This window comes from Lissotriton helveticus, chromosome 4_1 (assembly GCF_964261635.1).
Source record: "Lissotriton helveticus chromosome 4_1, aLisHel1.1, whole genome shotgun sequence".
NCBI lineage: Eukaryota > Metazoa > Chordata > Amphibia > Caudata > Salamandridae > Lissotriton > Lissotriton helveticus.
The window spans coordinates 861,678,546-861,695,736 of NC_136063.1; the positions used below are offsets into that span (position 1 = coordinate 861,678,546).

The window sequence follows — 17,191 nt, forward strand, 5'->3', positions numbered from 1 at the left end:
ATTTTACGAAACCTTTTACTCATTAAGGGGTAAATAATGTGAACACTCACCCTTAACACCCCGTGCAAATGTTGTTTGGGTAGGGGGTTCTAATGGTCACAGTTGTATCACTAAGGTGTAAATAAACTGCATGGGACATGTAAAATGAAGGACCAAACTCACGCGTTGTGTCAAGTGAGTTGTTCCCAAGGTTCAGGAAAACTGCATATATTATTTGCCACGAATTGACAGGAAGAACATTTTTAGTATGCCTCTGTAAATCTTAAAGTGCACCTGCATAATTTTCCAAATTTCGGAGATTTCACGTTATGCTTGTTAAACGTAATTCCTGAAATGATGACATTACGCCACATCATGTAAATATGGCATGTTCGATGCAAAATTATAGTGCCAAATTCAACACAAGCAACCATAATGCGAGCAGCTGTAATGCATTGCACTTTTGTTTCAAATGCAAGGTTTTTTTTTTAGTTCAAAATGCTTTATTGAGTCCATAATGGATGTGGATATTTCTTTCATGCTGAAATTCATCCCTAAATATCGGATTAGCATTTTCAGTATTTATGATGAATTTTTCCAAAATGTCATGTTATAATGGCCAAGCAAACTACACAAATTTTGGACAACCCTACTTTTAACTAGTTCATAGAAAACGAGCTTAAATAATATGGGGACCAAATGTACTCTATCACCTCCAAAGAGAAGTTAGATGCTCAGATATCCTTACATTCAAAATTAATTCATGTATTAAAATAAAACAGGTTGGCACCAGGTCATGACACTGCAATCAGCAATGGCACGAAAAAGTAATTTTGATTTCATGGGTAATTAGTACAATCCTACACAAACCATACAAATTACATGGTTGTCTTTAGAAGCGAAACATGTGCCAGTACTGATTTAAATAAACTCCAACAAATGCAACGGTAAAGAATAGTCACGCTCTGACTCACGCACGATCTGCTTGGGATTGAAAGGAGGTGGATTGAGCATTTAGATTGCTTAATCAATGACTTACTTACTCATTAACATAGAAAACCTGGGTAAAAGCAGGCCTTGGACAGTAAAAGGAGTTTTTGCAGCTGAAGACATATTATTATCCCCAAATGAATGAACAGCTCGATTTTCTGTAAAAGGTCATTGATCTCAGGGGAATTCTCTCGCTTTCAAAAAGATGCCACTCATACTTGAAGGTCACGGGATGGCCTAGGAAAGCTATTCTTTTGCAGTGGTGACTGGCATGGCTCACGTATGCCAGGGGCTGGCACCGACGGGGGGCATGGGGGTGCACAATGTAAAAAAATCTTTAAAAAAAATAAACACTTACTTTGCCGCCGGGTCCCGCATCTCTGCTCCTGCTCGAGGAACAGGAAGCACCGCCAGGCTCTCCTGACCAATCACAAAACTGAAATACAGAGGTGTGATTGGTGTGAGCGTCCTGGTTCAACAGTCAGCCAGAGAATGGTGGCCTGGGCATGTTCTCCATGCAGTCTGCAATGAAGCCTGCATGGAGAACAGGAAAGGGGCGCATGACTCTTTTGGGCCAAACAGTCAGGTGCACTTGGGAGTGGGCAAACCACTACTCTCCTGTCCTGCTCCAAGAGCGGAGCAGCCCTGCCTGCCCACAAAGCAGCATGGAACCATAAATATTTTCATCTTATGTTTCTACTTTGCACTGCCTAAAATCAGTGGGGCAACGCTCCTCCGCCATAGTGGAGGAGCCACCACGGTTCTTTTGTGGATATTCAGAATAATTTATACTGTGTTTCCTCACGCTTATCTGCACGTCTGAAACAAGGGTTAGGAGTTCTAAAAAATGTAGGAAGTACACAGGGCAGATGCACATTCCAGGGCGAGTGAATGTGTGGAATATACATTTTCCTTTGGATAAAAATGGTTGACTTTGAAAATCAATGATTCTTGTGCAACTCACGCTTTTCAATAAGGTTTGGTTAATGGTTTAGTGAATGGTGTCCTCAGAACTAAATTAAATAGAATCAATGTGAGGATGCAACTTTCTTTATGGTAAGAGGACAATATGACATACAAGAAATCAGAACGTTTGTACACTAAACATTAGGGGTCAGATTCACAAAGCCAGTTGCCCTGCTACCTTAAAAATATTTGTACAAATGGCCTGATATATGAGTGCAAATCTTCATCTGTATTTCAACTAAGCTGATACTCACTTGTTAAGCAATAAAGTTAATAAATATTATTATGCTTGAATGTTTATTATTAAAAATGAACTTTCTTCACAGGCTTTTGAGAGGGTTTTCCAAGACAGGAATGCCTTGTAGAAATATGTGCAAAATGGGGGATAAAGAACACTGAGAAGATTGTGGCCATTCACAAACATTTGAAAGACACATTTCCAGACTGGAACTAATCATGGCAAAAGCTACAGTAAAACTGTGTCCAGTGTAGAGATAGGCAGAGAACATCCCTAAAATTGTTGGGTCGTGCAAGAAAGTGAAATTAAATATGTAGGATAAAGAAAACACGTTTAAGTTTTTTCTAATCTTATATTTTTAATAAAAAGAGATCCATGATCAACCCTGGAACTGAGATAGCCCTGGAAAACTTTGTGAATAAAAAAGTTAGTTCAGAATTTGAAGGCCACATGCAGAAGGAAAGTTTTAGATCTTACTTCTGTTGTAGGTGTGAGTCACCTTTGTATTTCTTGACCTCATAAAAAATATTTTGAAAGGTATCTGTGTCTCATTGCAGTCTTTGCAACGACCTACTCATACATCTCCAGGCACTGCACATTCTTTCCATAGTGCAAACACTCCACCGGAAAGTTATAGAGTACATAACACCTATGACTGCAGAAAGACACTTCTTCTCACAGAAACTGTTTTATGAATTAGATAGTTATGTTCAGAATGAATTCACTTCAGGGATGACTCACAGCTACTCACAGGAAACACTTTGTGAACAGGGTCTATTTATAATTTGTAAAAAAGAAAGGTTTTGATGTTTGTTGCAAGTATATTTGACTTGGTTTCCTCCAAATTAAGACACCTTCAGCTGCAAACAGATCCCTAATAACACTAGAGTCCATCAGGAACCATTACTGTTTCCTGTCTTCTCTAACCTCTTCATGGAACCCTTAGAGCTCTACTCACAGACAATAGCATCAAAATGTGCAAATAATATACAACTTTATTTGGAAGTCTTCTCTGCTCCAGACACCCAGGGCCAGATTTACTAAGCACTTGCATTGCCATTGCATCATGCAAGGCAGCACAAGATAACTCAAAGGCATTTTACAGCACACATAGAAAGAGGAAAATGCCTCTGAGGATTGTTTTTGTGCAGGAAGTTGTCCATGACGCAATGGAGCCTGCTTCAGCAGTAGGCTGCATACAGTACTCTACCACAGAGAGAGAGCAGCACTGCACCATATTTAGTACATATGGTGCATTCCTGCTCTCTCAATTTTACACAGCACAGTGCAACATGTTGTCTTGCTGAGTTGCCTTGTGCCAAATGTTAGTAAGGTGCTTCAAAAATTGCCTGCACTTCATCTAGATCTGGGTATCAATAGACCACCTGAAGCTCACTCAGAGAAGACAGAATTCCAAGTATTTGCCAGGAACATAAAATTAGAACTAGTACAACTTTGGCTCAATGACCTGAATCTCAACAGCTTCAACCCGTAACTTTCACCAAATGTCAAGTCACTTGTATTGACCATGGAGACCTGCCTCACACTCATGGAACGTTGTGGCAAAAAAATATGTTTTGGTAAAATCTCTTTCTTCTAAATAAACAATTTTAGGACTATTGCTTAAGCCCTCATACTCTGGAATGGTGGCAACCCCCTGCTCCATAGCCTCCTCGACTCCACACTGGTTTTTCATAAGGGTATGCTACATGATACAGTTTGTGTTATCCTGGGCCTGAACAAATAGATCACACCACCTTTATCATGTTGGTACTCATTGGTTCATCTTGCGAACCCACACCATGGTCACAACCAACTGCCTCAATTAAAAAGCCATCAGGACCAGCAGCCCCCCTTTCCTGAAGACAACCCATTATCTCTGGTAGATTTTGGTGCCCCTGCAGCCAGGAGACTATCAGGCAGAAGGCTCAAAGTGTAAAATAAAAAAAGGCAAGCAAGGAAGGCCTTTTCATCTAGTTACCCAGGGTCTAGAACAACATCCGTACATCTATCAGGACCACCCTAACGCTGCCCCAATTTAGGAAAAAGTTGAAGATGCACCTCTTCAAAGCACACTATATCAACATGTAGTAACCGTATGCTTCCGCTCCCAGAACCCAGCTACTACTCCTATCAGTCGTTGACTGTATCCTTTCCTTACCCCTATGCAGTGCTTACCTACTTTTTGGCTAGGTTCACATCACACCAATCCTACATACATACATACTTACATACATGCATACACATTAATTGCTTCCAGATGCTGCACCGAGATATAAGACTTTAATACAATTGCAACAGTAAAAACATAAATATTAAACTTTACCAAATAGCACCCCAGTACAAAATGATGCAAGAATATATTTTCTCTATCAGCTATTAGTGTAGTATGGCACTGGTGTATATATTAGGGTGACTTCCTATTGCAACGTAAGCTATCCCCCATTCAATATCATTACCATTGTAAATCTATTCATCTTTGTATAAACTTGTTCCTGGTAAAAATGTGCCATCCTAGTAGAGATGATCATTTTTAATTTTTCTCTTTCACAAATTGGAATTATGAGGTAATGGGACTTACTGGCCACAGGAATTATGAGATCTGAGGAAAATTGCAGCTCCACAAGTTTTCATTTCCTCAAAGAAGGAGAAATATCTGGGAACAAAATAGCTCACAGATGAGCAAGAACATGCTGGAATTAGAACAATATTGTCCATTTATCTTCCTTTCTCAAGGACTACCTTGTGGTACTGTGATATTTCTGCACGCTGCAATTATCAAAACCTGTGGTATGAGTACTTTTGAGTTTAAAAATACTGCTGCTGTATTCACGTACCCATTCTAATGGGAGCTTTAGAACTTGATTTAGTACTAGAATGTAGACTTTAGAACTTGATTTATGGTATGCTTATAAATATAGCTCTGAATGTGTAAGAACTTGCACTAATGGCATTTCATCAATCACAAGGATAGTTTAGTGGATTAATTTACCAGTTCTCTGGAGTTCGCACTTTCAAAAGCAAATGTAGAATCTCTTAATAGTCCTTTCCTGTGAATCAGGCTCTTGTTTTCCAATATGTGCTGTTTTGATAGCCATTGTGTCCTCATTAGCATTCTCAGATAAGATAAATTAAATTCTCCAAAATCTTTTGCAGGAACTTGATTATGAATCTAAGACAAGCTACAGTCTGAGGATAGAGGCAGCAAATAAGCATATTGACCGGCACTATGAAAGTTTGGGTCCTTTTATGGACACAACAACAGTGAAGATTATTGTGGAAGATATTGATGAGCCCCCACTCTTTACTCAACCTGTCTATTCAATGCCAGCATCGGAAGCAGCAAAGGTTGGGACCAGCATTGGAGTGGTGGCTGCTCATGATCCAGATTCATCTAACAGTCCTGTGAGGTATACAGACATTATTTATGTGCATCTTTCATTGTAGTATGTATGCTACCTCTGACTCAAAATTAACTTTACAATTACTTTGTGTGAGTGACCTCTAACGATTGTTCAGACACGGGTCAGTACATTGGAGACATTGAGAATCAAAGATGATGCGGCATCAGGGATGTGAGGCATCACAGAGGCAGTTGCTGCATCAGTTCTTCACTTCTGTGCAGGTCATTGGCATGTTGGCGCTGACAGTGTGTGTGCAAAGGAGTTGAGGCGTCACTGAAGCAAGTGATGCGTCGGTTCCAGGAGAAGCTGCAGAGTCATTGAGCCGCTAACACCCAGGGGTGCTGCAAGGCGCAGGGGAGGTGATATGGCATTTGAGGCGATGCCTCTTTTCCAATGGCGGTACAGTGCTGATAAAGCATCGAGGGTCAAGCCGAAAGGTGGAGATTTTGCAGGGCCACAGGTGCTGCAGCGGAGTCGTAGTCTGGCGGCATGGACTTCAGTGACACGGTACTCAAGACTAAAGCAGTGGTGATTGTAAGTTACGATCTTTGCATTGAGCGTGACCACACCCTTGGTGCAGGCAGCAGCATGGGGTCAAATGCAGAGTGGCGCCAGTTCTGAAGTGACGCTCAGAGTTGATGTGTTGGTTTCATCTTTTTAGCACAGAAAATCACTTGCAAGGGCCCATGAACTAGACTTGGCATTACTTGGAAGAGTAGGGCTCTTAACAGAGGAGCCCAAGTGCTAAAGATGAAGTATTTGATGGTCCTGAGACTTCCAACAGGGGGAAAGCTGAACTCAAGCCCAAGGGAACTTTTAGACAGCAGGATACAGAGAGCAAAGTCCATTCTTCTCACTCCCAGGAAAAAAGCATTAGGCAGTGGGTGAACACAGCCAAGCAAGCAGTAACGCGGGAGTCCTTCCGGGCAGCACAATAGCCCTTCTTGCTTGCAGAATGTCCTCAGTCCGGATCACTGACATAATATCGACGACACAAATATCGAGATACACAAATATCGAGTCAAAAATATCGATTGACAAAATATCGACTCCCTATCTTCAAACAGGTAAGTACCAAAATATCGACTCCAAAATATCGACTTACAAAAATATAGACTGTCAAAATATCGATTTTTTAAAATGTCTTAAAATTAAGTTAAAACTAATATAGTAATAAATATATTTAATATAAACTTAGAAATAATTATTAAAAAAATATAATTTTAATAAATAATTTATATAATTAAAAAAATTATATCACCAAAAATTACACACACACATATATATATATATATATATATATATATATATATATATATATATATATATATATATATATATATTTAAACATATTATTAAATAAACATATATAACATTTTAGAAAATGTTTAAAATTTATTGTTACAACTATAGTGAGTTCAACATTAGCAAAAGTGTTGGATAGCGTAGAGGTAAAATTTACTACTCCCACTCCAGTGGGTGCAACAGTAGGGAAAGCGCTGGGTAGCGTAGAGGTTAAAATTACTATTCCCACTCCAGGGATGTATGACGTTACAACGCATACTTTTACAACGCCTACCATTACAACAAAACTTTTACAACGCAAAAACTTTTACAACGCATACATTTACAACGCAAGATTTTACAACGCATATACCTTTACAACGCATACCATTACAACATAAGTATTGGTAAGTATATAATAATTTTTTGAATATAAATTAATAAAAAATATTATAATATAATTTAATATAATTTAATTTTATTAAATAAATGTAATTTAAATGTAATTTTACTTTATTTTTACAAAGTACCCCTGTACCCCAAAAACCCCAAACTGACCCTGAACCCTAAAAATACCCCTTTACCCATAAACTGAAAACTGACCCTGAACCCTAAAAATACCCCTTTACCCGAAAACTGAAATCTGACCCTGAACCCTAAAAATACCCCTTTACCTACAAACTGAAAACTGACCCTGAACCCTAAAAATACCCCTTTACCCCAAAAACTGAAAACTGACCCTGAACCCTAAAAATACCCCTTTACCCAAAAACTGAAAACTGACCCTGAACCCTAAAAATACCCCTTTACCTACAAACTGAAAACTGACCCTGAACCCTAAAAATACCCCTTTACCCCAAAAACTGAAAACTGACCCTGAACCCTAAAAATACCCCTTTACCCAAAAACTGAAAACTGACCCTGAACCCTAAAAATACCCCTTTACCCAAAAACTGAAAACTGACCCTGAACCCTAAAAATACCCCTTTAACCAAAAACTGAAAACTGACCCTGAACCCTAAAAATACCCCTTTACCTACAAACTGAAAACTGACCCTGAACCCTAAAAATACCCCTTTACCCCAAAAACTGAAAACTGACCCTGAATCCTAAAAATACCCCTTTACCCAAAAACTGAAAACTGACCCTGAACCCTAAAAATACCCCTTTACCCAAAAACTGAAAACTGACCCTGAACCCTAAAATTAAAATATTTATCAATTAATCAATTATAATTAATTACCAATTATATTTTAATTAATTACCAATTAATAATTAATTAACAATTAATTAAAAAAAAATATCAATAAATAAATTAACATATTTAATTAATTATAATTAAATTACTTCCCACCCTATTCCCCTATAAACCCACAACCCGCTACAGAAAATAAATTACTAAAATTAAAATATTTATCAATTAATCAATTATAATTAATTACCAATTATATTTTAATTAATTACCAATTAATAATTAATTAACAATTAATTCTAAATTATTATCAATAAATAAATTAACATATTTAATTAATTATAATTAAATTACTTCCCACCCTATTCCCCTATAAACCCACAACCCGCTACAGAAAATAAATTACTAAAATTAAAATATTTATCAATTAATCAATTATAATTAATTACCAATTATATTTTAATTAATTACCAATTAATAATTAATTAACAATTAATTCTAAATATATATCAATAAATAAATTAACATATTTAATTAATTAGAATTAAATTACTTCCCACCCTATTCCCCTATAAACCCACAACCCGCTACAGACTTATATTACACAAAAAATAAAAATTATTATTAACTTACCTTAAATTCGATATTTTTGTTGTCTATATTATGTCTAGTCGATATTATGTCCATTCTATATTTTTGATTCGATATTATGTCCATTCTATTCGATATTAATTTTCTCTAGTCGATATTTTTGTTGTCTATATTATGTCTAGTCGATATTATGTCCATTCTATATTTTTTACTCGATATTCTGTCCAGTCGAAATAATTGACTCGATATTATGACTGTACACCCCTCAGTCCACAAGTATTCTGATTACATGGTGTCAGAGGTCCAGTACTCAAACCCATTTTAGCCTTTGAAGTATGGAGCCTTCAAAGAAAGGTCTTTGTAGTACACAAGACTCTGCCTTTCCTGGCCCTGGCTCCAGACACATTACAGTTAGGTATGTAGCTCTTTGTGTGGGGACAGAAACAGTCCTATTCAGGTGCAAGTGTCAGCTTCTTCCACCACTCTAACTCAGGAGGACCCATTAGCCCGTTGATAGGCCATCAGGATATGCAGGGCATGCCTCAGATTCCTTTGCGTGTAATTGTCCAGAGTGAATTCACAAAGCCCAGCTGTCACCCTGACCCAAACATGTATACTAGGAACAGTTAGAGGCACAGAATGGTTACAGTAAGAAAACGCCAACTTTCTAAAAGTGCCATTTTCAGACCTGCAATTTAAAAACTAACCACTAAAATATGTGTTTATAAATTGTGAGTCAAGAGACACCAAACTCCAATTTTCTATCTGCTTCCAATTTGAAGATTCACTTGTAAAGTGTTATAAGGCAGCACCAGTGCTAACCTATGGGAGAGACAGGCCTTGTTGTAGTGAAAAACAAATGTAGCAGTTTTTCACTGCCTGGACATGTAAAATTCCAAGGTACTTGCCCTACGATTTAAAGGCACTGCACTCTGCCGATATGTCTAACCAGGGCCTACCATTAGGGGTGCCATAAATGTAGTAGAAAGGAATGTTTTAGACCTGGCAGGTAGGTTAACATGCTAGGTCGACATGGCAGTTTAAAACTGCACCCACAGGCTCTGCAGTGGCAGGCCTGCCTGAGACATGTTTGAAGGGCTAATCATCTGGGTGGTACAATTAGTGCTGCAGGCCCACGAGTAGCATTTGATTTATAGCCCATGGGCACATGTATTGTACTGTACTAGGGACTTGTTAGTAAATCTAATATGCCAATCACGGAGAAACCCATCATACCTTGTTTTAGAGGAGAGAGCATATGCACTTTATCACTGATTAGCAGTGGTAAAGTCTCCAGAGTCCTAAAGTCAACAAAAAGGTCAGAAAAACAGGCGGAGGAAGGCAAAAAGTCTGGGGATAACCTTACAAAAAAGGGCCAAGTCCAACCATGGGGGATGGGATTGCTTCATGGGGATAAATACTTTCCCAGTAGAGAAAAAGTTTTATAGTTTTGTATAAAGGTTGCAAAGTACATATGCATACCCCGTTGGGGTCGCTGCGCGCTTTATAAAATACACAAATAAATAAATAAATAAATAAATAAATAAATAAATAAATAAATACATTTAGACTTAATGCGTGTATGCTTTGAGAAATACCTTTGCAGAGGAGGAACCTCAAATTCATAAACGTGTTCCAGAAATAAGCCTCAAAAACATCAGCTTTGACATATTACCTTATTATCCCTCAAATCCTTTCAGATCAACAAAGTAAAATTCTTACTAAAACATAAAAGTTAATCTATTTGAGTAACATTCTGACTTTTTTGAGAATAGAGTCTGAAGAGCTAACCCTTCCTAAATAGCATTATTCGCTGTGGATGGTTGAATGCGTTATTATTGTATGCTAGTTTTTCCTGGAATTTCAATGTGATAGCCCTAACCTGATAAATGTTTAATTTTTTCATTTTACGTCTAGGTACTCAATAGATCGAAATACAGACCTTGAGCGGTACTTCAATATTGATGCTAACAGCGGAGTCATTACCATTGCTAAGCCTCTGGACAGGGAAACTAATGCTGTTCATAATATCACTGTCTTGGCAATGGAGAACCGTGAGTAAAACATATATATTTTTTTGCATATTGAAAGTAATGGTGCAATATATGTATTTATACCTGTGTTTTAACAGCTTAAAAGGGAAGTCCTCAAGTCCCTATTAAAATAGAGCAGCTTTACTTTTTACCAGTGGAAGCCAAGACTGAATACACATTGCTGTATAAATGTATTATTAAATTGACAAAATACACGTTTAATTTGCCTTATGCTACCCATTCGATCAAAATGAATGAATCTCAAAGACAAATTATATGACTTTAAATAATGCCCTAAAAGATGAAATGCCATCCGTGTCAAATGAATTAAGAAACGCGCAAAAACATGTTTGTTTTGCTGCAGATAATGTGACTATCCTTTAGAAAAGTAGTTGTTGGTAGTGGTGTTGCATGTATTCTTATTATAAACATTCGTGAATTGTATTTAGGAACATCATAATTGTTCTGTCTTAAGGAAAGAAACCAAAGGGTAGATAGATATTTTACCAGGTGAAACTTCAGAACCCTTGTATTGTTGTAATTCGGGTACTTCTCAAGTAATCACATAGTGATTTGCCATTATACATCAGTTTAATATGTGAATTATTATTAATGAAAATTGAAATAACAATATCAGCTTTAACAATAAGAACATTAATAAGGCTGATAGTAATATCATCAATAGCAACAATATAATAACTCGCAAAAACGATAACAAAAGAAGCAAGCATTGAAAATGCAATAGGACTCGTATTTACGGGAGACCTATTGCATTTTCAACGGAAGTGCGGGCATCAGAGAAAGCATGAGCAGGAGGGGGCGGGGGGCTAGTTGTGGTCCAAGAAGTCAGGGACTGCAGGAGGGATTGGGGAGAGGCAGGGGAAGAAAACGTTTTTTTAAGTAAAGGGGCTGATAGCCTCGGAAGAATAAAAATTACGACATGGCCGTCAGGAAGCAGCACTAACAAACCAAAAACCAATCATAATGCAGAATTTATGATTGCAGCCAATCAAACATATGGCCGGAAAGTGGGCGGGGCTTCCCCCACTATAGTGTATTCAGTATCTCTCGAAGAGACAGCGCATGCGCTGCCTAGCCAAGACCTAAATAGGGCTTGCTGAGAGAAAAGACTGCTTTTATTCCAATTTTATGCTACTATGTTCATGATTATTTAGTTGATCAAACAGCAAGCATCTACATGTTCTAGTTACAGAAGTTTGGATTTTATACACGGATCATAGACACATAAAGAGCAAAAAGCATTTTTCAGAATTATAAACAGTATCCATCCATCAATTAAACATTTGATTAAAAAAATGCATGAAACAGGATGGCCACACCAGGGATATTTCTCTGATGATTTGGTAACTGTGTACTAAATGCATACATTAATAATTAAATACATACAAATATCAAGATTATTCTAAATTAGTACTTGAAGAGAGTTTCACAAAACTAAAAATGTCTGCATACTAATCAGTTTAATTCAATATTTCCATGTTCTTCCGCTAGCTAATATGGAGTGGTGTAATGGACTAATTCATAATGAAGTGAACACAATTTGGAAATCTATGTATCTTAGTTTTCTCTCATGATTTGCATAGATTGCTACACTTTAACAGATTCTGGAAATAACAAGCAATATGTTGAGAAATCGATGTAGACTCCTTGCCTCCTAAACTTTATACAGAAATTGGAACATTTTCAGGAGTAAGTATTGTAGAAGTGTTCCTTTACACATGTACATCTTCTATCATTTTTTCTCATCCAGAAAAAAAAAATCCACGACAAGAAATCCATTGACCTACTCTGCTCCAAATATGATGTTGCTACAAGAACTATACATATGCAAATGAGGAGGGAAATTAAATTGGGAATGGTTGTAAACAACCACAATGCTAACTCTTTGATTATTTCCTTCTAAACCTCCTTGGGAACACTAGTGTTCCAATCTCTACCCTTAAACATAAGATTGCAGAAAATTTGCACAAATCCAGCTTAGAGGTCCGGCTTCATTTAATTATCTCTTTAATAAATCTTTTTAGTTTGGACCTTTGCCAGCACAGGCAAATTACACTGCATAATACCACAAATTGCTTAACCTTATATCAATTTCATTGACTTCAGGCTTGAAATTGTATACGACCAACGGATTTGGATTTGGCTATTGTTTGGTTGTGGCACATCCATAATTGCAATTTAGAGTCATCCTTTTATCACTCTTTTCAATTGACTATATATTTTTTCTTGGGCAGATTTTAATAATTCCTATGTTAAAATGACTATGCTATACTGATCAAGACAATTGTTTTTTAATCTGACTGCATTGTTGTTTGCTGCCTTGAGTGACTATACATTGTGTGTGTGATAAAAGACCGGGCATCACACCAAGTAGCTCTCACTAAGATGTTGAAAAATAGTTTATTATTACCAACCTGGTAACTTTCAGGGGGTTTTATAAAGTCTTATACGTGCAACTGGGCATTTAGAAACAATAGTTTTCCATAAAGCGCAAAATATATTAGGGCTTATTTATCAAAGTTTCATGCAGTGCAACACAGCAACCAACCTTGCTGTGCTGCATGATAAGGAAAGGGCATGAATTTTCTGTATTTAACATCATACGGCACATTTCTGTCCTTTCCATGGGCTGGCGCACTTTTGACTGCTTAGCACAAACACAAGCTCCCTTGCTGCATGGTGCAAGGGTGACTGTGCTGTAAGCCGGCTTGTTTTATGGCAGAAGGGACACCCTTATGCACAAAAGCAATCCTGAGAAGCATGTTCCTGCTCCTTCTGTGTGTGCTGCAGAATGCAGCACACATAGAAAGAGGAAACACTGAGGAGAAATAAAGATATTTCTCCACGTTACACCTCCCCTGGGTAGGCTTAGCATTTTTACTCGTTCCTAGGTGTACTACTGATGGTAAATTAGTCAATGAGCCAAAATCCATGAGTGGATGCATAGGAACACCTGCACTCCACCCACGAAACGCCTCCATGGAGAAGAGTAACAAAAGGCAGGAATTTGTACTGCCTTGCGTTACACCAGATTTATCAAGTTGTGCAGGGCCACGCAAGATGGTCTTACATGGCTTGATAAATCTGACTTTAGTGTTGCGTTACCCTTGTGTGGGCAATGGGCTTCCAACACAATGACAAATTTTCCCTTTACCGTTTATAAAACGATTTAACCACCTCACTTAAACGTTATGTTACATAAGAAAATAATGCTCTCTAAAGTGCAACTAAAGCAACATGAATTGTTTTGTTTCATAGCCTCCTTTGTCAGTGCTGTTCGCCATTCTAAATTGGAAAGGGTTGCGAGCAGAAGGAATTCACAATCACACCAGCAGGCATGTCCGAATCTGTGCCTGATCCTGTGCCTGTAGAATCCACAGAGGCCCACTCTGCTGTCTCCTTGAATTCCAGTAACGCGAGCAGACCCGCGCTAAAGCTAATAACAAAGTTTTACCAGAAGATTGGAAATGAGTTTATACCTGTGCCAGCCATTAGAGCCACACTGAGTCCTGTGATCCTGAAAGGCAGCTGGCCCAGTACTTTGACCAAGTTGGGGTTGGCCCTGCGCAAAATCTGGCCAGTCCACCTCAATGAAGGTAAAACCAGTTATAAAAGCCCCAAAGGGGTTGCCTGCTAGTCTGAGGATGATACAGTAGACCAAAAAGCCCAGGCTCAGGAACAAGCTCTAGTACGGTCACATGGCAAAGTGGAGATTTGCAAAGCCCAGGAGATTCACAACTGACTGATTATATAGAGTCTGCAAAAAAGTTCAGTGAAACCAGTGATCCTTCATCTCTCTACCCTTCTAAATGCCTATTTCGGGACAACAGAATCCAAAGCCCCACAGCGCTGTGTGACCAATGGAAAGATAATTGCCCAGGCAATGATTCCCTGAGAACCAGCTCTTTAACGTTCCTCGATTATACCCTGCCCAATGTACCAATAAGCACCACAGTGCATGAGAGGGTGCGCATATGGATTGGCTGGGAATATTGATGACCCCATAATTATACTTGATGGCACAGGGGATGACACAGGGGAGGCTTAGACTGAGTTTGACACTCCTCCTGGGGAAAGTAGCAGAGCATCCACGGGATGCCCCCATTTTGATGACTCATTCTTTTAGAGTATTCCAGCAGACCAGCCCTCCGGAGCTTCTTATATAACTTGGAGGCCTCGCCAGGTTTTATAATCTCAGAAGCCATTAACGCCATCAACAGAGCCCTGTCTTCAATACTCTCACTTTTAGAGAAGACACCAGATGGGTCCGACCTTATAAGATCACTATTGACTTTAATACGCTGTGCCCTAGTGCCTGAAAGCAGGAACCAAGACGTAGCTTCACTGACGGACATCCAAAATGAGTCAGGCAATTTGACAACACAGAAGGCAAACTTTGCCAACCAACCTTACACAATGGTTGATATCTGCCTAGCCTGCAAAGGAACACTCAGGCCATCTCTCCATCGGAAAGCAAAAGTAAAGAATTAGGATGCTAAGGCCAGCATAATCACTGACACCCTCAACACACATATCATGTGCCAAGAAGCAGAAATTGTCCATAACAGAGAAGATTGCAAGATTATGCCAATAGAAGCTGTCCCAAGGTGTTCCAGAACTGCACTGAGGAATCAGGGGAGTTTTGCATTGCAAACGCAGCAACGTTAGAAGCGCAAGTACTATCACAGAACCTGTGATAACTGGAAAGAATGGCAAATACAAAAAAGAAAGGTCTGACCTTACCTTTCCTGTATATTCATTAAAATGGTTATTCTCCATTTCTAATGCGTTTAATCAAGGTCTTGCCCCAAGAGGCAGTTCCGCAAGCAGAAACATAACAGAGAGTATGACTGCCCGAAAACCAACTTGCTACCACCCCATCAGAGGCCCAAATGATATAACTGATGTTAATAATACTCCAAGTCCAAAAACAGATACATCTCTGCAGTGCGATAATGGCCAAGGAGCAGATGACTTGAATCAAGCGAAAAAACATCCAGTGCAAGTTAAAAGGAAATGGAAACCTAAGAGGAAAATTTGACCCATCAATGGGGTAACTGAAGTGCCTCAGCTGGTCACGTTATCTGATCATGGCACATGAATAACCCCTGTGTAAGGCTTGGGTGCTGACCAGCCAGGGAGCCTGGTTGCTTGCCCCACAGGGGAACCTGGATCAATGCCCAGTCTCAACCCACTGGCCCCAATCTTTGTAAAATTAGGAGACAATGTGGGAGGCCAAATTGCAAATTAGGACTCTTTGTGAGATACCACTACCATAGGTGATTGGAAAGCAGCTGATTGCTGCTTGGAATTTAACAATCTCCTCCCAGATATTGGCTGTGCGAAGTCCATACACAGGTCAAGATTGTTAACTCTTTTCTATGCAATTCCTTAGCTAAGAGTGGTCTTGTCAGGTGATATGAAGATAGGAGACTGATCAATCAGCAATTTGGGCCAGGCTTCAAAGAGAGCATTGCTCATTCCTCCAAGGTCGAATTTGCACTACCAGGCATCACCAGACTTATACACAGTCATGCAGATGACTTTACTATTATGGGGGTCGATGTCTTACCCTTCCCATGTTTTGACCAAGAAGAGGCAACTTTACCAGGGCAACACCCATTACATACAGTGCCCCTTTGAAATGAGTGCCTTTTTAACCACAGATTATCTGCAGGGTTCCTGAAGAGCAACCTATTGATTACTTGTGGAGTAGTCCCTAAGAATCTGCGTATCTCTGCAAGAAATAATTAACCCTGGGCAAAGTACTGGGCTACGCTTTCGTAGTTTGTGAAGTTTGTGCTACTTCGCGCTATGCGAATAGCACGGAGCACAGTGCAAACACATGTAGCGTAGCGGTAATTTTTTGCTTGCTCGCGGTCCTCAACGTCAAGTTGGTGTCCACAAGCGAGCAAAATGATATCCCGGCAGGACTTTTTCCTCGTACGCAATCAGCAACATCAAGTTGGCAATCGCAAGCGTGGAAAATAAACCTCCCGGCGAGATTCTCAACGCAGGGAGGTCAGGTTTCTCATTGCGAGTGGTCGTGTATACTCGCGACTGCTCGCGATCAGAAACTACCAGTCTGCGTTGAGAAAGCTGCCGCTTGAGTAGAAATCTACTCGAGAGGCAGACCGCTTGCACTGTGCAAGATGCGTTTTGCACTGATTGCACAGTGCGGACAAGCATCCGGCACTGTGTAATCAGTGCTAATAGCATTTTTCCGAGTGCACTACGCAGTTCCCGTAGCTCGCGTAGTGCGATGTGCACTTCGCGTAGCTACGCGTAGCGCAGCTACGCAAACTACGCCCAGGGTTAGAAATAATATCAGAACATTTAAGCTCCAAAACCCTGGGGTCAAAGAGTGTAACTGTAAAGATTAGTCATGAGTAGCTGCAGAACTGGCTTCCAGAGCCAGAGTGTCCACCAGAGGAGAGTCTAATTGAGTATGGAAGAGCTCGTCCTTTGTGTCTGCTGCCAATACTTCAACTAA

At 39.2% G+C, this 17,191-nt stretch overlaps 1 protein-coding gene across 1 annotated transcript in view; it reads left to right on the forward strand.

Annotated features, from left to right (window-relative positions):
- The window catches only part of LOC144828901 (cadherin-7), a 290,016-nt gene that overhangs the window by 222,641 nt on the left and 50,184 nt on the right, over positions 1-17,191 (forward strand). Inside the window, exons 7-8 of the mRNA XM_078687508.1 lie at positions 5,330-5,583; positions 10,562-10,698. Of these exons, the coding sequence (XP_078543634.1) occupies positions 5,330-5,583; positions 10,562-10,698 (391 nt within the window). The remainder of the gene's footprint in view (positions 1-5,329; positions 5,584-10,561; positions 10,699-17,191) is intronic.